The sequence below is a fragment of the Budorcas taxicolor genome, chromosome 8, assembly GCF_023091745.1.
Source record: "Budorcas taxicolor isolate Tak-1 chromosome 8, Takin1.1, whole genome shotgun sequence".
Lineage (NCBI taxonomy): Eukaryota > Metazoa > Chordata > Mammalia > Artiodactyla > Bovidae > Budorcas > Budorcas taxicolor.
In genome coordinates, this window is record NC_068917.1 from 11913992 (window position 1) to 11935916 (window position 21925).

Here is a 21925-nt window from a genome sequence, read left to right on the forward strand (position 1 = left end):
AGAAACCTGCCCTTTCGAGGTCAAGGAACTCAATGTGAAATTGAGGTTTCACTCAAGTCCTCTCCTGTGAGATTCTCCAGCCTGCCCTAATCGGAATGGAAATTTGCAAATGTCTTCAGCCTTTCTTCCTTTTCAAGGATTGTTGGTGAGCCTGGTGTCTACAACCCAGCCAACTCTGCAGAAAACCATGGCTTAGATGGAAAAAATCAGTTTCCGGCTCATCAGCAGTACTGCACATCTAATTAGCTCAACAATTGGTCCCTGTGATAAAATCAGCGAGTTTTATGTTCACACGGCTGCTTGGTGGTAAGTAGTACTGTCCCTCTCAACTTGAATGGCATAAAGAAGTTGCTGAAGAAGCTGGTTATTAGGGGGCCACTGGGGGCAAACTAGTGAAGACTATTAAATTAGTAACCTGAGTCAACAATGTTATAATTAGTGCAGAGGGGTCCCACCAGGGTTCAAATAAGATGATCCCCCCGCCCCCGATGTGGTGACAGGGCCGCCAGAAATGCCAACTCTTACAGGAGAAAACAGTACATATAAAATGATGGAAATCCATCTTCAGAACCTCCCCACTCTCAGAAGCAAACCCAAAAGTTTGTGATGAGATAGATTACGGAGTCCTAGACCCTCATCCAGTATTGTTAAGAATAACTCTCCCAGATTAAAGACCTCTACAACTCGTGATATCTAAGTCTCTCTCCCTACTTAGTGGACCTAGTAAAGACCACATTATTCTTTAAGGTAAACATAAAAGCACAGGTCAACCTCTTTACGGTGTAAAAGCTAATTACACCCGCCTCTCACTGTACCGTGATTACTGATTTTTCTTTTTCCTTTTTCTGTGTGTATTAATCAATTATGCCAATTAAATGGACAGTTGGAAAATGATACAAGCTTCAAAATTAGAAACAAGAGTCATGGGTGCATATAATTTTATATAAAGATACAGAGAGATATATTCATACCTATATCTAAACATGTCCATTAGATCCATTATATATACATCCATTATATCTATGTATGTTTATAGATAGAGTCAGAGATATAGAAATGGTTCCCTTTATATAAAATGCTTAAAACAGTAATAATCATGTAGTAAGTAGTCCGTACTATGGTTGCTGTTCTATTATCAATATCATATACCACATAGATATCAACCATCAGTTCATTTCAGTCACTCAGTTGTGTCCAACTCTTTGCGACCCCATGAATCGAAGCTCGCCAGGCCTCCCTATCCATCACCAACTCCCAGAGTTCACTCAAACTCATGTCCATCGAGTTGGTGATGCCATCCAGCCATCTCATCCTCTGTTGGCCCCTTCTCCTCCTGCCCCCAATCCCTCCCAGCATCAGGGTCTTTTCCAATGAGTCAGCTCTTCGCATGAGGTAGCCAAAGCATTGGAGTTTCAGCTTCAACATTAGTCCTTCCAATGAACACCCAGGACTGATCTCCTTTAGGATGGACTGACTGGATCTTCTTGCAGTCCAAGGGACTCTCAAGAGTCTTCTCCAACACCACAGTTCAAAAGCATCAATTCTTCTGCACTCAGCTTTCTTTATAGTCCAACTCTCACATCCATACATGACCACAGGAAAAACCATAGCCTTGACTAGACGGACCTTTGTTGGCAAAGTAATGTCTCTGCTTTTGAATATGCTGTCTAGGTTGGTCATAACTTTCCTTCCAAGGAGTAAGCATCTTTTAATTTCATGACTGAAGTCACCATCTGCAGTGATTTTGGAGCCCCAAAAAACAAAGTCTGCACAGTTTCCACTCTTTCCCCATCTACTTCCCATGAAGTGATGGGACCAGATGCCACGATCTTCATTTTCTGAATGTTGAGCTTTAAGCCAACTTTTTCACTCTCCTCTTTCACTTTCATCAAGAGGCTTTTTAGTTCCTCTTCACTTTCTGCCATAAGAGTGGTGTCATCTGCATATCTGAGGTTATTGATATTTCTCCTGGCAATCTTGATTCCAGTTTGTGATTCTTCCAGCCCAGCATTTCTCATGATGTACTCTGCATAGAAGTTAAATAAGCAGGGTGACAATATACAGCCTTGATGTACTCCTTTTCCGATTTGGAACCAGTTTGTTGTTCCATGTCCAGTTCTAACTGTTGCTTCCTGACCTGCATACAGGTTTCTCAAGAGGCAGGTTAGGTGGTCTGGTATTCCCATCTCTTTCAGAATTTTCCACAGTTTATTGTGATCCACACAGTCAAAGGCTTTGGCATAGTCAATAAAGCAGAAATAGATGTTTTTCTGGAACTCTCTTGCTTTTTCCATGATCCAGTGGATGTTGGCAATTTGATCTCTGGTTCCTCTGCCTTTTCTAAATCCAGCTTGAACATCTGAAAGTTAATGGTTCATGGATTGCTGCAGCCTGGCTTGGAGAATTTTGAGCATTACTTTACTAGCGTGTGAGATGAGTGCAACTGTGCAGTAGTTTGTGCATTCTTTGGCATTGCCTTTCTTTGGGATTGGAATAAAAACTGACCTTTTCCAGTCCTGTGGCCACTGCTGAGTTTTCCAAATTTGCTGGCATATTGAGTGCACCACTTTCACAGCATCATTTTTCAGGATTTGAAACAGCTCAACTGGAATTCCATCACCTCCACTAGCTTTGTTTGTAGTGATGCTTCCTAAGGCCCACTAGACTTCACATTCCAGGATGTCTGGCTCTAGGTGAGTGATCACACCATCATGATTATCTGGGTCGTGAAGCTCTTTTTTATACAGTTCTTCTGTGTATTCTTGCCACCTCTTCTTAATGTCTTCTGCTTCTGGTTATTGATATTTCTCCCGGCAATCTTGATTCCAGCTTGTGCTTCTTCCAGCCCAGCGTTTCTTATGATGTACTCTGCTCTCTATATCTCTGCACATTACATAACTCAACAATTGTGCTAGGATGCCTGCTAGAACCAGACTTGATAGCTCTAACAGAGGAGCCAAAAAGCCACTAAATCACAGCAAATCATCCTGGGGACTGCAGTCAGCTGCCTGGCTTGGACCAGGCAGGGGCAGGTGAAGGACCCTTTGCATATTGTCACACCAGCCACCTCTCGTGCACCAGCTCAGATGCCCTTGGCCTCATCTCTCTCTTCCCTGCAGTAGCCAGACACTGCAGGACAGACCACTGCTGTTGGGCAGAGGGTTGTATGGCGGCACTGGTCTAGAGTCAAGACTCTCTGGAGTTTAGTCAGTTTGCCAGGAGGAAAGTAGTAGACTTTCTACTCATCTGTCAGTATAATTCAGAGCCAGTTTTTATTTACGTATTAAAATAAAAGAGACGTGACATTATTTGTTCTCTGAGTTGGTAATCAAGCAATTCTATGTGGTTACATGAACCACAACAGATATCTGGATGTTGGGGGCAGAGAAGAGCTCAATTTTTAGTTTTGAAATAGACCTTACTTTTAAAAGCCAAGGCTGTGATCCATGAAGGGGATATATGTATATGTAGGAATGTATTTCATTCCCATGTGCCTAGGTACAGAACATTCAAAGAGCTCTAGGTTAGAACAACTGTCAAGGTTATTCATTGATTAACACTGAACAAGATTATTCAAGATTAACATTCCCCCAATCTACAAAAGTAATGGAGAAATCAGTAACATTTAATATCCAAATTTTACTTCATATGTCTATCAGTTATCTAAGATCAATGTGGGTTCTACTCAAAGCTAAAGACAGAAACTATACTGGGTAGAAACCAGACTATTAGGTGTAAGTTAGCCTCTTCGTCATAGTGTGGGAGGCACTAACCTTTTCACCTTAACATCTTCAAGGTGAACACGAGAAGATCAGCTCATTTTGAGATGGTCTGGAGGGAAATTAATATTCTTCTGGAGTTTCTTAAGAGATTCTGAATCATTACATTAGGAAATCAATATATAGCACTAATTATATGTTACTTTTAGTATTAATAACATAACCTTTATAATTAAATATAGTGAGATTAAACCAAACAGAACGAACTGTTAAGTTTTTGCTTGGCGCTGGTTCTCTGTTGAACCTGCCACCGTGTCTCATCTGCCCTAGGCACTTCTCTAAGCCATCTCTCAAGCGCTACTGTTCTTCAGGCCCTAAGCCTCCTCTCTCATCATGCATTACTTTTCTTAAGTGATGGTATCAGCAACCAAGCCTTCACCTACCAAACTGAAGTTGAAATCCCAACAGTAATATGGGCTACCATCTGTTGAGTACTTTGCTACGCTCTATGCTTCACAAACATCAACCCAGTTAACAGTCATAATTATGTGTCCCCCAAAAAGATATGTGGGAATCCCAACGACCAGGACCTCAGCATGTGACCTCCCCTGGAGATATTAACAGAGGTGATGGAGTTAAATATGGTCATTAGCTAAGGCCTTGACCTAACGTGACTGGAGTTGTCATAAATGGTATTAATTTGGACCCGGAAACAGGCGCACAGAGAGCCGATGATGAGAAGACAGGGAGAAGACAGCCGGCTACAAGCCCAGGGGAGCGTCCCCGAGCAGATTCAGTCCTGCCAACACCATGACTTTAAACTCCCTGTGATTCGACAGAGCTGCGAGACCACAGATTTCTGCTGTTTAAGCATCCCATCTGTAGTGCTTTGTCATGGCAGCCCAAGCAGATTAATACAGAAAGAAGAAGAAAGAGAGAGAGACTCAGAGAGAGAGAGAGATTTGATGTTAAGTTGTATGTTCATCTGGGTGAGCTGACTTCTGGAGACATTCACGTTCTTCTACAGAGCAGAAGGGCTCTATTCCACGAGGCTGATAGAAATTTCCCAGAACATGCAAATGGAGCGCAGGGCCAAGTGGCAAGAACCAGACTCTTCCTCCATAGGTGGCCTGGCAGGGAGATGGGACCTACCTTCTGGTAGTCCTCCTGGGACCTCAGGGCTGCCCCCACGTGCTCAGCAGAGGTCAGGTAGATGGCGGAGCGGTACTGAGAGCCGTGGTCGTTGCCTTGGCGCATGCCTGGGGAAGTGGAAAGCATAGGGTTACTGGGGTGGCCTGGGCCATGAGGCCAGAGTCACACGTCCCTCAGGACTCACGTCCTGCTGAGTGCTCGTTTCCATTTCACCCTGACACAACTCTCCTTGAACAAGCAGGCAACATATCTGTTTCGCTTTGCCTGTTTTAATTATAACGTATCTGCATTTTAAATTGATCACAGGTCTCGCATCATAGTAGATGCTCTACAAACGTGCACTCTTCCATGCAGATATTGAAGGCATAACCATTTTTTGATTGTGAAGCACTGTGATAACACACTGGTTCTGTGGATTCTAATGAGACACTCTGTGTGGCAGGTGGTACCATCCCTTGCTTGGCAGATAAGGAAATGGAATAATATGCGGAGAAGTGCCTGGCGTGGTGCCCTACACACAGGAGATGCCTAAGAAATGACAAAGTGACTGATGCTCAACGAGTTTAAAGAGTTTGCCTAAGGTCACACACCCAGTCAAAGGAAAACCTGGCATTTTCAAGCCAGCCCAGTGCACTTTCCACAGTCACAGCAGCTCAAGTGTAGAGCTATCAGTAGCTCAAGGTCAATTTCTAACTGAATGATGGAGTCCCCATCTTACACTGCCACCGGCCTGTCAGAGATCCCCGACAGATCCCCACGCTGAGAAAAGAACTTCACACACATTTACTGCATCACTAAAGCATCAGTTTCAGTTTTCACAAGTACCCGCAAACTCCTCCCATAAGAGGTGCAACCTTCCTAAAGCAACAGTTCCACGTTTCGGAGCCCCCAGCATAGGTGCTGCTGCTGTTGTTGTTGGGTTGCTCGGTCCTGTCCATCTCTGCGACCCCGTGGAGAAAAGCCCCCCAGGCTCCTCTGTCTCTGCCCATGGGATTCTCTAGGCAAGAACACTGGAACAGACTGCCATGCCCTCCTCCAGCCAGCCTAGGTGACTCCCTAGAAATCCCATTCTCTCACCTGTGGAACCCCTCCTCTCCTCCATATACAAAGGTCACAAGGGGGATCAGGAACTCATTATTAAAAAGCCAATATCAATAATGACATTGAAATATTAATATTGTATACTAAAAATTAACCATCCCATGCCTCCAATAAGCACCAAGTAATATCAAATTAGGATATCTATTTCATTTCTTTGTAAGTTATATATTCATTTAAGTATTATAGTGTTGGTACTATAGTGTAGATACATATTAGTAGGAGCTTCCAAGGTGGTGTTAATGGTAAAGAATCCACCAGCTAATAGGAGACAGACACTGCTTTGATCCCTGGGTCGGGAAGATCCCTTGGAGGAGGGCATGGCAACCCACTCAAGTATTCTTGCCTGGAGAATCCCATCGACAGAGGAGCCTGGCAGGCTACAGTCCATAGGGTCGCAGAGTCAGACACAACTTAAGCAACTTAGCACACACCAATGCACGTATTATTTTAAGTATTATTTATAGTATATGATATGTATGTATTCTTGTAAATATTACTTAAGAGACTGTGTAAGAGAGTGGATAAATATATATTCCAGAATGTTCTGTCTTCTTCAGTTTTCCTTTCTTCTCTTACAAGTAGGGCTTCTCCAGTGTGACTATATCCCACCCTTTTGTCCTAACATCCATTTGCATAATGGCAGGATGGTAGCATCACTGTTCCTTCTGCAATATTCCTGGGAAGAAAAAACACTGCCAGATGACTGATTTTTAAGTCAAGTCACATACCTCTCCATTTAGCACAAGATGCAGAAATCCAGGTTCTCCATGTGGCAGTCAGTCAGTTCAGTCACTCAGTCGTGTCTGACTCTTTGCAACCCCATGGACTGCAGCACACCAGGCCTCTGTCCATCACCAACTCCTGGAGGTTGCCCAAACTCACGTTCATCGAGTCAGTGATAGCATCCAATCATCTCTTCCTCTGTCGTCCCCTTCTTTTCCCACCTTCAATCTTTCCCAGCATCAGGGTCTTTTCCAATGAGTCAGTTCTTTGCATCAGGTGGCCAAAGTACTGGAGTTTCAGCTTCAGCATCAGTCCTTCCAACGAATATTCAGGACTGATTTTCTTTAGGATTGACTGGTTTGATCTTCTTGCAGTCTAAGGGACTCTCAAGGGTATTCTCCAACACCACAGTTCAAAAACATCAATTCTTTGGTGCTCAGCTTTCTTCACAGTCCAACTCTCACATCCATAAATGACTACTGGAAAAACTAACTAGACAGACTTTTGTTGGCAAAGTAATGTCTCTGCTTTTGAATATGCTGTCTAGGTTGGTCATAGGTTTTCTTCCAAGGAGCAACCGTCTTTTAATTTCATGGCTACAGCCACCATCTGCAGTGATTTTGGAGCCCCCCAAAATAAAGTCTGACACTGTTTCCATTGTTTTGATCTTCATTTTTTGAATGTTGAGTTTTAAGCCAGCTTTTTCACTCTCCTCTTTCATTTTTATCAAGAGGCTCTTCAGTTCCTCTTCACTTTCTGTCATAAGGGTGGCAGAATCATCTGAGGTTATTGATATTTCTCCCAGCAATTTTGATTCCAGTTTGTGCTTCATCCAGCCCGGCATTTCACATGATGTACTCTGCATAGAAGTTAAATAAGCAACGTGACAACATACAGCCTTGAAGTACTCCTTCCCCAATTTGGAACCAGTTTATTGTTCTACGTCCAGTTCTAACTGCTGCTTCTTGAGCTGCGTAAGATTTCTCAGAAGGCAGGTAAGGTGTTCTGGTATTCCCATCTCTTGAAGAATTCTCCACAGTTTGTTGTGACCAACACAGTCAAAAGCTTTGGCGTAATCAATAAAGCAGAAGTAGATGTTTTTCTGGAATCCTCTTGCTTTTTCCATGATCCAGCGGATGTTGGCAATTTGATCTCTGGTTCCTCTGCCTTTTCTAAATCCAGCTTGAACATCTGGAAGTTCACGGTTCACATACTGTTGAAACCTCACTTGGAGAATTTTGAGCATTACTTTGCTACTATATGAGATGAGTGCAATTGTGCGGTAGTTTGAACAGTCTTTGGCATTGCCCTTCTTTGGGACTGGAATGAAAACTGACCTTTTCCAGTCCTGTGGCCACTGCTGAGTTTTCCAAATTTGCTGGCATATTGAGTGCACCACTTTCACAGCATCACCTATTAGGATTTGAAATAGCTCAACTGGAATTCCATCACCTCCACTAGTTTTGTTCGTAGTGATGCTTCCTAAGGCTCACTTGACTTTGCATTCCAGGATGTCTGGCTCTAGGTGAGTGACCACACCATTATGTTTATATGGGTCATGAAGATCTTTTTTGTATAGTTCTTCTGTGTTTCTTGCTACCTCTTCTTAAGATCCTCTGCTTCTGTTAGGTCCATAACATTTCTATTCTTTATTGTGCCCATTTTTGCATGAAATGTTCCCTTGGTATCTCTAATTTTCTTGAAAATTCTATTCTTCCCATTCTATTCTTTCCCATTCTATTGTTTTCCTCTATTTCTTTGCACTGATCATTGAGGAAGGCTTTCTTATCTCTCCTTGGTATTCTTTGGAACTCTGCATTCAAATGGGTATATCTTTCCGTTTCTCCTTTGCCTTTTGCTTCTCTTCTTTTCACAGCTATTTGTAAGGCCTCCCCAGACAGCCATTTTGCTTTTTGCATTTCTCTTCCATGGGGATGGTCTTGATCCCTGCCTCCTGTACAGTGTCACGAACCTCCGTCTATAGTTCATCAGGCACTGTGTCTATCAGATCTGATCCCTTGTTGTAAGGGATTTGATTTAGGTCATACCTGAATAGGCTAGTGGTTTTCTCTACTTTCTTCAATTTAAGTCTGAATTTGGCAATAAGGAGTTCATGATCTGAGCCAAAGTCAGCTCCCGGTCTTGTTTTTGCTGACTGTATAGAGCTTCTCCAACTCTGGCTGCAAAGAATATAATCAATCTGTTTTTGGTGTTGACCATCTGGTAATGTCCATGTGTAGAGTCTTCTCTTGTGTTGTTGGAAGAGGGTGTTTGCTATGACCAGTGCATCCTCTTGGCAAAACTCTGTTAGCCTTTGCCTTGCTTCATTTTGGCCAAATTTGTCAAGGCCAAATTTGCCTGTTACTCCAGGTATCTTGACTACTTACTTTTGCAACTCCATGTGTCATTGTTTAAATCTATTTAAGTTTTTTTTTTTTTTAAGAGAAATAGCATGTGAGGAACAGAGAGCTTGCAGATGGTTATATTATTTATATTTTTCAACAAGTTTGAGTAAGGTTACATACATCTTGTACACAGAAGACAATAATTATCTGTGTGTATATCTGGAGGTCTCTAAATTATCACAGGATCATGGAAAATTGTGGCTTATGGATAAAGATCTGCTTTGGGCTTCCCTGGTGGCTCAGACGGTAAAGCGTCTGCCTGCAATGCAGGAGACCCAGGTTCGATTCCTGGGTCAGGAAGATCCCCTGGGGAAGGAAATGGCAATCCACTCCAGCACTCTTGCCTGGAAAATCCCGTGGACGGAGGAGCCTGATAGGTTACAGTCTATGGGGTCGCAAAGAGTCGGACACGACTGAGCAACTTCACTTCACTTCACTTTGAGAAAAGAGTGAGAATAATGAAGAATCCCTCCCAGGATATGGTTTACAGCGGGCTCTTGCACTGGTGATATTTTCACGGACTGTCTGGCAGAAGGCTGACAGAGTGAAACCCTTAAGTCTACCTCCATGTCTAGAGCTCCTCTGGTAGTGACATGACGACCTAAGGGGTAGAAACATCTGGGAGATTTCACAACATTGTGTGGCTGGGCAGAAAAGAGGCACACGGCTGTCATTCTGGGCAAGTATGAAAGGTAACTGTTGTTGTTGCTGTTTATTCACTCAGTTGTGTCCGACTCCTTCTGACCCCATGGACTGTAGCCCACCAGGTTCCTCTCTCCATGGGATGTACCAGGCAAGAATACTGGAGTGGGTTGCCATTTCCTTCTCCGGGGGATCTTCCTGACCCAAGGGTCGAACTGGCGGCTCCTGCATTGGCAGGTGGATTCTTTACTGCTGAGCCACCAGACAAGCCCATGTATGGTGATGGATTTTTATAAAAAATAATTCATGGATTTATTTAGACAATTAAGAGTTCATACTACTACTGCACTCTGGGACAGGAATTTCTGGGCTGGGATAGTAATTTCTGGGCTGGGACAGTAATTTCTGGACTCTTCCTTGAAGCCATCACCCCTTGACTCTTCATTCTAACTTGATCACTGTAACACTTATCATTGTAACATGTCATACTGATATGGCTCCTGCCACTGTTGTCCCTGTCTTCCTGTGCAGATTTGGGCTGTCCCCAACACACTGTGCACAGAGGAGTAACTTTAAAGAGGAGTGACTTGAGGACCTCCCTGGTGGTCCAGTGGGTAAGACTCTGCCTTCCAATGCAGAGGGTGCTGGTTCGATCCCTGGTCAGGGGGCTAAGATCCCACATGCCTCGTGGCCAAAAAGCAAAACATAAAGCAGAGACAATACTGTAGCAAATTCAACAAAGACTTTAAAAATGGTCCACATAAAAAAAAAGAACTTTTTTTTTTTTACAAAAAGAGGAATAATTTTATGGGCATTATCCATAGCTCTACACCAGACTCAGTGAACCTTTTACCTTTTGTACAAACCCAAACTACACATCCATTGGAGAGATGGAAGTTATTCACACAGTTACAGCCACATCTGTCGGCAGAAATCTTTCCAATTTTGATTTACAGCCTGGACCTCCTGATCACATCCGTTCTTGGACGTTCTAATAAAACTAAAAGCTCCTCCTGTCAGAAACAATACACTCTCTTCCTGGTCACTCTGGCTAAACCCCTGACTGACCAGGAAGGAAGACAAGAGAGTGTTAAAGAGATATAGTAGTAGATAGAGAGAAAACATCAAAACCTTTTATTCAGATTTCTTTAAGTCTTGAGTGATACTAGACTAGGGGTTAACTCTCCAGTCTACTGAAGGATAAGGTTATTTTGATTACATTTTCCCATCAGAGTTCATCCTCAGGAAGAGGTATAATATCTTGAACTCAAACCATACATCCATATCCACACATACGTGTGTGTATTTGGTCACTTGCAATCCATGTACTTTCCTTTCACTAATGAAGGCACTTATTAAATGGATGGGTGTGTGTGTGTGTGTGTGCATGCGTGTGTGTGTTCTGTCATGTCTGATGCTTTGAGACCCCATGGACTGAAGACCGCCAGGCTCCTCTATACATAGACAAGAATACTGCAGTGGGTTGCCATTTCCTACTCCAGTATTAAATGGATAGAAGCTTCAAATCTGAAAGCAGATGGTTCACTAGGAAATATGATTTGATGCTCAACAGATTGAGAAACATATAGAACTCTGGCTTTTCTGTTTTTATTAGTTTTAATACATTGCATTTGTAGATGTTTAGCATCATTAAACTTTCCACCATTTCTTTCAACCTCCATTGGTTTATATAATGAACGCAAAACACATCTGAATGTAATTCGGATGTGAGGAAAACCTGTTTACTAAATCTCGTGTAAGAAGTCTAGGACTTAGAGCTGCAAGAGATTGTTTTCAAGTCTATCTCTACCACTGACACATTTTACATTTTATGCAAATTTCCTCATCTTTCTGAGCTTCAAACCTCTTCTGTAGAACAAGGAGTATAATGGCCTAACCTATCGATTTGTTTGAGAAGTAAATGAGATGAAATTTAAAACAGATCGTCAACTACAAAAAACTGTTAGTTTCATTTTTAAAACTTTTCATAATTTTAGAAAAGCTCATAATAACTAGTTTGAAATAAAAATAATAAATGATGTCACACAAGACACTCTAGTGCTTAGTTGCTCAGTCGTGTCTGACCCTCTGTGACCCCGTGGACTACAGCCCACCAGGCTCCTCTGTCCGTGGGATTTTCCAGGCAAAAGTACTGGGGTGGGTACTCGAGGAGGAACTCTTTATCCCCAGAAAAGCATTATTTAAATTAATACCTCAGATACTCAAACAGCAGGGGTCACACAGGTAAATGATCATGATTCATTTTATGTGTGTAGAAATGTATTATTCTGTTTTTAACTAGTTTATGACTTTTTTTAAAAACTAGAATTACCTTCCAAGTTATATTTTAACTTTGTTAATCTCCATCCCAGCTCTTCATTTCAACAGATCCAAACCCAAGAAAAGGGAAAATCTCTTTGAGTGAATTCTCCCTCCCCTGCTCCTACTCATGAAGCGCTTTCAAATGCAATGTCCTCACTCTTGGTCTCTAATTTGAAATTAGGAAAAATCTGGCCTGTTAGTATTATCTTGTCTCTCTCAAGCTCACGCCCACTGGGTTACCAAAAAGGGAGAAAGAAAGACTCGCAGAGTAGGTGGTAGAAAGAAACAGAACAATTAAAAATTATTTTTAAAAAACACAATTTTGAAAGGTCTTCTTTCTGGCTTCCTGGCTTCTTTACTTCCTTCCACTCATTCATCCATTTTCCCCTGAATCAGGCAAGGTACTAGTCCTGGGATTCAGAAATAAGACAGTCTTATTTATGAGGTCCCCTTCCTAGTACAGGGAATGCCATCTGAGGATTTAAACCTACATGTCCCTGATGCGCTTTATCTTTCCAAGACTGATACACAAGAAGTCACAGCAAACCAATGGACAGTGGGACAAAGTGTGTGTGCATGGTGCAACTGGTGGCGGGCAGAGAATCCCAGCCTGAGACCCTGGAACAAGGACAAGCTTGGTCTACACTGAGGGCTGTGAGGAGACAAGACTGGGTTCTACCAAGTGTCCTGGAAGGAAGGGAAGTCGGTCGCTTGTGTGTGAGATCACACAGGTATTTTGAAAGGACACACAGGAGGCCAGAGATGCATGGACAGATCCACTTCGAGAAGCCAGAGATTCCGGTGGGACCCTGAGTGAGCATAATCATCAAAAATCCAGAGCTCTCTTTCGCACTGATTCAATGAGTGTTGCAAAGTTCACTGTGCCTTCCGCTTGGCTTTGGGAAAATGAAGATAAGTTATTGACATCAGCTGGCTGTCTTCACATCCCAGGAAAGTAAACAATGGACTTGCTGCAGGGGGTGAAGAGAGAATAACTGGCTCAGAAACAACATCCTGTGCTTAAAATTCTTCCAGAACCCTCTCTACACTGACTAATGGGGACTGGGCTTTGGGGCATTCTTGGAAAGAACTGACCTCGTGGCATCCACCAACTGTCTGAAGTTTCTCCATCTACCTTCTCCAAATGAGATCTGAAAGGGACAAGCCATCCTGAGACTGCTCTCAGATTTCCCTCTTTCTCAGTGGGGCCAGAGAAAGTGCTGGAAAAAAGAGAAAGCTTAGTCTATAATGAAGCAAAAAGACTGAGAAGATGACTTCTCATCTACCCAGTAGCCCTCTAAACTTTAGCTCCTCATTGGGTGCTAGCCCTTTTTTTACATATTCAGACTCAAGAGGTAAGAAATATGTGTGAACGTGGGAATTTTTAAAGGGAAGTTCACACTATGAGTTGTTGAGAGGTAATTATTTTAAGAAATTTTAGGAGTCATCAGCTGATAATGAACAACAGGGCAAGGAAGGACACATTCCTTAGGGTCTAGGGCTACTGACTGTGTTAGGGAACTTCAAAGGTGCAACTTCATTAGAGGACTACCCATGTCGGATGCAGAAACAGGGTGACTCCCACCAGGATAAATCTGTATTCTCTTCTACAGACTGTTGCTAGGGAGAAAAACAGATCTTGAGCCATGTCTGCTGAATGAAGCAGAGAAACTGGCATGAGTTTTGTCAAGAGATGGTTCTGTTTCTAATTCCACCTCTGTGCAATTATTAACTGTGCAACCTCAGCCAAGGCACTAGACCCATCTAAGCTTCAGTGACTTCATTTGGGAAAATGGGGATGGTGATGTGTACTCCACAGAGTTGTAAGGTATCTTACATAGAAGCTCACTAAACACATCTCCCCTGTCCCCTTGTGACTTCTAATGCAGAAATTCAAGGACGAGACGTTTTCAACCTAGTGCTTACAAATTTTAAAATTCTGTCAAGAAAGAGTCATTGGGCATCTAGCTGAGTCCAAGAAACTTGTTAGAGCTTTAGCTATAACACAGACCATTGAGCCTGATCTCAGTTTCCAGAAATGTCTATGATGTATCAACAGAGAAATGTCTACAGTGTACCAACAAACAGATACAAATGCAGAGAGGCAAGCTGTGATCACTAGGATGAACATGGATCCACCTAGAATCCACACATTTTAACCTCTCTGGCCTCAATTCATCATCTATATAGTAAGGATTTGGGTTAGATCCTTTTATAACCAGATTTATTGAGGTATAATTGACATATTATAAATAATATATATTTAAATTGTACAATTTGATTAACTTTGACACATGCATAAGCCATGAAATCACCCTCACCACAGTCAAGATAATGAACACTTCTGAAAGTTTCCTCATACCTCCCCTGTTTTTTGGCTGCAGGTGGGACTTCAGTTCCCCAACCAGGGATGGAACCCATGCACCCTGCATTGGAAGTGTGGAATCTTAGCCACTGTATGAGTATGTACCCACTATATGGGTATGAGTCAAGTGCCCCTCATACCCCTTTCAGATCTCCCCTTCTCACCACTACCAGCCCCCACCCTAAAGCCCAAGGCAAACACTGATCTAAATTCTGTCATTATAGACTCATGGGTATTTTTTTAGAATTTTATACAATGGGAATCATATATAGTATGTGCCCTTTTGTTTGTAACTCAACTATGTTGTTGTCTGTTCCTTTCTTTTATTGCTGAGCAGTGTTCCATTGCTTAGTTAAATATAAGTCACTCAGTTGTGTCTGACTCTCTGAGATCCCATGGATTGTAACCCACCAGACTCCTCTGTCCATGGGATTCTCCAGGCAAGAATACTGGAGTGGGTAGCCATTCCCTTCTCCAGAGGATCTTCCCAACCCAGGGACTGAACCCAGGTCCCCCGCATTGTGGGCAGATTCTTCACTGTCTGAGCCACAGGGAATTTCCATTGACTGGCTATGCTAAATTTGTTTAGTCCATTGACATACTAATGGACATTTGGGTTCCCTGCAGCCTTTGGCTATGAAAATAAAGCTACTGTGATCATTCATGTACTGGTTTGGTATATATGCTTTTATTTTGTATATACGCTTTCACTTCTCCTGGATAAACATCTGGGAGTGGAATGGCTGGTACATTTGTATTTTTTTTTTTAAACTGAAAAAGTTTTCCCCAAGTGGTTATAACATTTTCCGTTACCTACCAGCAATGTATGAAGGCTCCAGTCGTCTTCTATCTACTTAAATACTTGGCATGGTCAGTCATTTTTAATTTCAGCCAGTGTCAAATACGTATAATAGTATCTCACTGTGGTTTCAAAATAATCTGGAGACAAGACCTCACTGGGCCCTGAAGTCCTCCAGCAGGTTGATGAACCAGCATCCCTCACAGCAAGAGATGGCACCTCTTATTACCACCCATGTGACCCTTCCTGACACACCTGGACTTTAATTCAGGTGTTTGAGACAAGTCTTATTCATATGGAATTATCTCACTTTACCTGACTGAATATTAATTCTGTCCATTTTAAATGACATCTCATTTTAAAGTTAAAACACTAAGTTAACACTCAGAGAAAGGTTGAGGGCCTGCCCAATGCCAGTGCTGATGGGAAACTAGTTAACTACAAAGTCATGCTCTTAACCACTACTGTCTCACTCTGGGATATAGTGAGGGGCAAGGAGCCCTGGCGTGCTGCAGTACATGGGGTCACAATGACTTGGACATGACTTAGCAACTGAACAAACACAACAACCTCAACTTGTACATTATGTATCACTTAAGTAAAAAAAAAAAAATGAAGTAGCATGTAGTGGACTATGAAAGATATTACATGGCTTCCTTCTAAAAGGAAATACTCCACGTTCCCTATCATTTCCCAATATTCTATTTTTTTAATGCACTGTATCTCAAAAGGGATGAAAGAAAATTGCTATGTAACAGAGGAGTCAAATATTCACTCTGTGCCTAAAAAGAAGGATTTGATTTTCAGTAATGAAAAAACACTACTTCCGGAACCATAAATAAGTTATTTTGAAAAGATGTGGTGATTTCTTCCTAAAAAGCAAAAAAAAAAGAAGAAGAAATAATTTTAATATAGCTTTGCTTTTATGAAAGGGAAATTCAATTTGTAACTGGGCAAAGGAACTATTTTAAACTATTATATCTTTTTAAATAATGTCTGGGACTCCATATCCACTTGTACTACAAACTCCCAATTTTGACCAATGAATGAATCTTGAAGTATTAAGACTATCATCAAAATGTATGAAAATTTCCAAAATGTTAAAACTTCTATGTCACTGTTTCTTATCCAAATCTTAAGGTTTTTAGCAATAAGTCAGCCAAAGTATTTCCCTACAGAACATTAGGCATGAAATTAGATTTATAAGATGTTCACATTTGAATCAGTACCAAGCACGTATGTGCACATACATTCACAAAGCTAGTCTTTCATCATGGGCATTGTTCATATTATTAACAAAAGTAGCAATCAACAAGTTACTCAAGTGGCTCAGTGGTAGAGAATCCACCTTCCAACACAGGAGACAAAGGAGACACTGGTTCGATCCCTGGGTCAGGAAGATCCCCTGGAGATGGAAATGGCAACTCCAGTATTCTTGCCTGGAGAATTCCATGGACGGGGGGCCTGGTGGGCTACAGTACACGTGGTTGCAAAGAGTCGGACACGACCGAGCACAAGCACCAGGAATCAACACTGCAATGCCTTTATAATTTCTGGATCTGAATGCAGAAAGGTACATACATGTACAAAAGTACATAAAACGTAAATGCAGTTTATTAAAGAATTCACATTAATATTCTCATACTGTTATGGCAAGATATATTACTATACATTTTTATGATAAAGTGAAAACATAACCACCACTTATGTCAAGAAAGAGAGCATCATCAGCAACCTGCTGCTAAGTCACTTCAGTCGTGTCCAACTCTGTGCGACCCCATAGATGGCAGCCCACCAGGCTCTCCCATCCCTGGGATTCTCCAGGCAAGAACACTGGAGTGGGTTGCCATTTCCTTCTCCAAAGCAGGAAAGTGAAACATCAGCAACCTGACAACCCACCATGTGTCCCTACTGATGACAGTCCCTTTCCTTTTTCAGTAGTAACCATACCTTATTTTTTATAACAGCCATCAGATTTTTTTTTTTTAATTTACATCAGTGAAGTTATACTGTGGTTTTAATCTTTCACTAACTGTTATGTTCATGAGATTGTTCTATTTTCTTCATTTTCATTGCTTTGAAATATCCCTTTGTATGAATAGATCATAATTTGTTTATCCATTCTACTGCTGCTGAACATTACCAGCTTGGGGCTGCTAAGACCTGCATTCTGTAATATATGTATGAATTTCACTTGAGTACATACCTAGAAATAAAATTCTTGGCTTGTTAGGTTTGCATGTCCTCATCTTACTGAACCATTTTCCAGAGTAGGTATACCAATTAATAAACCTACATCAATGCATGAGAGTGGTCAGAGCTCTAAATGTTTACCAATTCATTCAAGTCTGTTAATGTCAGACTTTTTACTTTTTGTCAGTATGCTTGCTGTGGAAAATTCTGAAAAAGATGGGAAAACCAGACCACCTGACCTGCCTCTTGAGAAATCTGTATGCAGGTCAGGAAGCAATAGTTAGAACTGGACATGGAACAACACACTGGTTCCAAATAGGAAAAGGAGTACGTCAAGGCTGTATATTGTCACCCTGCTTATTTAACTTACATGCGGAGTACATCATGAGAAACGCTGGGCTGGAAGAAGCACAAGCTGGAATCAAGATTGCCGGGAGAAATATCAATAACCTCAGATATGCAGATGACATCACCCTCATGGCAGAAAGTGAAGAGGAACTAAAGAGCCTCTTGATGAAACTGAGAAGACAGTGAAAAAGTTGGTTTAAAGCTCAACATTCAGAAAATGAAGATCATGGCATCTGGTCCCATCACTTCATGGGAAATAGATGGGGAAACAGTGGCTGACTATATTTTGGGGGGCTCCAAAATCACTGCAGATGGTGACTGTAGCCATGAAATTAAAAGATGCTTAGGCCTTGGAAGGAGAGTTATGACTAACCTAGACAGCATATTCAAAAGCAGAGACATTAATTTGCTAACAAAGGTCTGTCTAGTCAAGGCTATGGTTTTTCTGGTAGTCATGTATGGATGTGAGAGTCAGACTATAAAGAAAGCTGAGTGCAGAAGAATTGATGCTTTTGAACTGTGGTGTTGGAGAAGACTCTTGAGAGTCCCTTGGACTGCAACGAGATCCATCTTAAAGGAGATTAGTCCTGGGTGTTCACTGAAAGGACTGATGTTGAAGCTGAAACTCCAATACTTTGGCCACCTGATGCGAAGAGCTGACTCGTTTGAAAGGACCCCGATGCTGAGAAAGATTGAGGGCAGGAAGAGAAGGGGACAACAGAGGATGAGATGGTTGGATGGCATCACCGACTCAATGGACATGAGTTTGAGTAAACTCCAGGAGTTGGTGATGGACAGGGAGGCCTGGTGTGCTGCAGTCCCTGGGGTCACAAAGAGTTGGACATGACTGAGGGACTGAACTGAACTGAACTGAACTGAACTTGCTGTGTAATGAAATCTCACTTGATCTTAATTTGCATTTCCTTGATTAATAATGGCATATATTATCATTTCATGTTTCCTCACCACTACAAGTCCTTTGCCCATTTTTCTAGTCAGTGGCCTGCATTTTTAAAAATCTATTGCAGATATTTTTAAAATCTACTTTTTATATGTCTTGGATATTAATATGTTGGGAAATATAATCTATTCTTACATCTTTTTATCATGTTTTTTGATAAACCGAAGTTATGATTTTAATATAGTTAAATTTATCAAATAGCTTCCCTTATGGCTAGTGCTTTTTACATCTTGTTTAAGAAACACTTCTCAAACCAACAATCGCAATAATACTATCTATGTGAAGTTTTGTAGTTTTGTTTTCACATTTAGGTCTGTAATTTACTTAGAATTTATTTTTTTCACTCCTCTTACAATATTTTAGATTTTCTTTTTAACTTATTTTTATTGAAGAATAATTTATTTATATTATATTCATTTCAGATGTACCGCATGGTGAGTCCGTATTTTTATGGACTATACTGCATTTTTAGACTATACTTCATTTAAACCACAGTATGCAAAACAGATAACTAATAAGGACCTACTGGATAGCGCAAGAAGTCTACTCAGTACTCTGCAATGACCTATATGGGAAAAGACTTGGAAAAAGAGTGGATATGTATGTAGAACAGCTGAATCAGTTTGCTGTACACCTGAAACTAACCCAGCCTACATGTGTACTCAGTCATGCCCAACTCTTTGCAATCCCACGGACTGCGGCCCTCCATACTCCTCTGCCCAGATGAATTTTCCAAGCAAGAACACTGAAGTGGGTTGCCGTTTTCCTACTCCAGGGGATCTTACTGACCCATGGATAGAACTCATATCTCCTGCATTGGCAGGCAATTCTTTACCACTGAGCCACCTGGGAGGCCCACACCTGAAACTAACACAACATTGTAAATCAACTATACTCCAATAGAAATTTTAAAAGTGAAATATCAACTTTCTAAAGTAAAAAATAAAGTTATTACAAAATAATGACTATATTTCCTTGTGTTGTGCAACATATCCTTAATGCTTTGTTAAAAAATTATTTATTTTTTATTGAAGGATAATTGCTTTACAGAATTCTGTTGTTTTCTGTCAAATCTCAACATTAATCAGCCATAGGTATACATATATCCCCTCGCTTTTGAAACTCCCTCCCCATTCCACCCCTTTAGGTTGATACAGAGCCCCTGCTTGAGTTTCCTAAGCCATACAGCAAATTCCCACTGGCTATCTATTTTACGTATGGTAAGTTTCCATGTTACTCTCTCCATACATCTCACCCTCTCTTCCCCTCTCCCCAGGTCCATAAGTCTATTGTCTCTGTCTGTTTCTCCATTGTTGCTCTGCAAATAAATTCTTCAGTACCATTTTTCTAGATTCCATATATATGCATTGCTGCTGCTAAGTCGCTTCAGCCGTGTCCGACTCTGTGCGACCCCATAGATGGCAGCCCACCAGGCTCCCCCGTCCCTGGGATTCTCCAGGCAAGAACACTGGAGTGGGTTGCCATTTCCTTCTCCAGTGCATGAAAGTGAAAAGTGAAAGTGAAGTCGCTCAGTCGTGTCTGACTCTTAGTGACCCCATGGACTGTAGCCTACCAGGCTCTTCCGCTCCGGGGATTTTCTAGCCAAGAGTACTGGAGTGGGGTGCCATTGCCTTCTCCAATAAATGCATTAGAATACAATATTTATCTTTCTCTTCCTGACTTACTTCACTCTGTATAATAGGTTCTAGTTCATCCACTTTATCAGAACTGACTCAAAGGCATTTCTTTTTATGGCTGTGTAATATTCCATTGTGTATAGGTACCACAACTTCTTTATTCATTCGTCAATGGACATCTTCCATGTTCTAGCTTGCTAGAACATCTAGGTTGCTTCCATGTTCTAGCTATTGTAAATTGTGCCACAATGAACAACAGGATACATGTGTCTTTTTCAATTTTGGTTTCCTCAGGGTATATGCCTGGAGTGGGATTGCTGGGAAATACTGTGACTTTACTCCTAGTTTTTAAAGGAATTTCCTTACCATCTTCCATAGTGGCTGTACCAATTTACATTCTCACCAACAGTGCATGAGCTTTCCCTTATCTCCACACCCTCTCTGGCATTTACTGTTTGTAGACTCTTTGATGATGGCTATTCTGACCAGTGTGAGGTGATAACTCATTGTGGTTTTGATTTGCATTTCTCTAAATCTATATGCAGGTCAGGAAGCAACAGTTAGAACTGGACATGGAACAACACACTGGTTCCAAATAGGAAAAGGAGTACATCGAGGTGGTATATCGTCACTCTGCTTATTTAACTTATATGCAGAGTACATCATGAGAAATGCTGGGTTGGAAGAAACACAAGCTGGAATCAAGATTGCCAAGAGAAATATCAATAACCTCAGATATGCAGATGACACCACCCTTATGGCAGAAAGTGAAGAGGAACTAAAAAGCCTCTTGATGAAAGTCAAAGAGGAGAGTGGAAAAGTTGAGTTAAAGCTTAACATTCAGAAAACGAAGATCATGGCATCTGGTCCCATCACTTCATGGGAAATTGATGGGGAAACAGTGGAAACAGTGTCAGACTTTATTTTTGGGGGCTCCAAAATCACTGCAGATGATGACTGCAGCCATGAAATTAAAAGACTCTTACTCCTTGGAAGCAAAGTTATCACCAACCTAGATAGCATATTCAAAAGCAGAGACATTACTTTGCCGACTAAGGTCTGTCTAGTCAAGGCTATGGTTTTTCCTGTGGTCATGTATGGATGTGAGAGTTGGACTGTGAAGAAAGCTGAACACTGAAGAACTGATGCTTCTGAACTGTGGTGTTGGAGAAGACTCTTGAGAGTCCCTTGGACTGCAAGGAGATCCAACCAGTCCATTCTGAAGGAGATCAGCCCTGGAATTTCTTTGGAGGGAATGATGCTAAAGCTGAAACTCTAGTACTTTGGCCACCTCATGCGAAGAGTTGACTCATTGGAAAAGACTCTGATGCTGGGAGGGATTGGGGGCAGGAGGAGAAGGGGATGACCGAGGATGAGATGGCTGGATGGCATCACCAACTTGATGGACATGAGTCTGAGTGAACTCTGGGAGTTGGTGATGGACAGGGAGGCCTGGCGTGCCGTGATTCATGGGGTCGCAGAGTCTGACACGATTGAGCAACTGAACTGAACTGAACTGAATAATGAGCGATGTTGAGCATCTTTTCGTGTGTTTGTT

General features: G+C 41.7%; 1 protein-coding gene and 1 non-coding gene across 2 annotated transcripts in view; one reads left to right on the plus strand and one right to left on the minus strand.

The window, feature by feature from the left end:
* Positions 1-21925, minus strand: part of MSRA (methionine sulfoxide reductase A) — a 377002-nt gene that overhangs the window by 95568 nt on the left and 259509 nt on the right. Inside the window, exon 5 of the mRNA XM_052645046.1 lies at positions 4872-4978. Within this exon, the coding sequence (XP_052501006.1) occupies positions 4872-4978 (107 nt within the window). The remainder of the gene's footprint in view (positions 1-4871; positions 4979-21925) is intronic.
* Positions 9329-9401, plus strand: TRNAC-GCA (transfer RNA cysteine (anticodon GCA)). The gene has a single exon. It is a non-coding gene; the product is annotated as a tRNA-Cys (tRNA).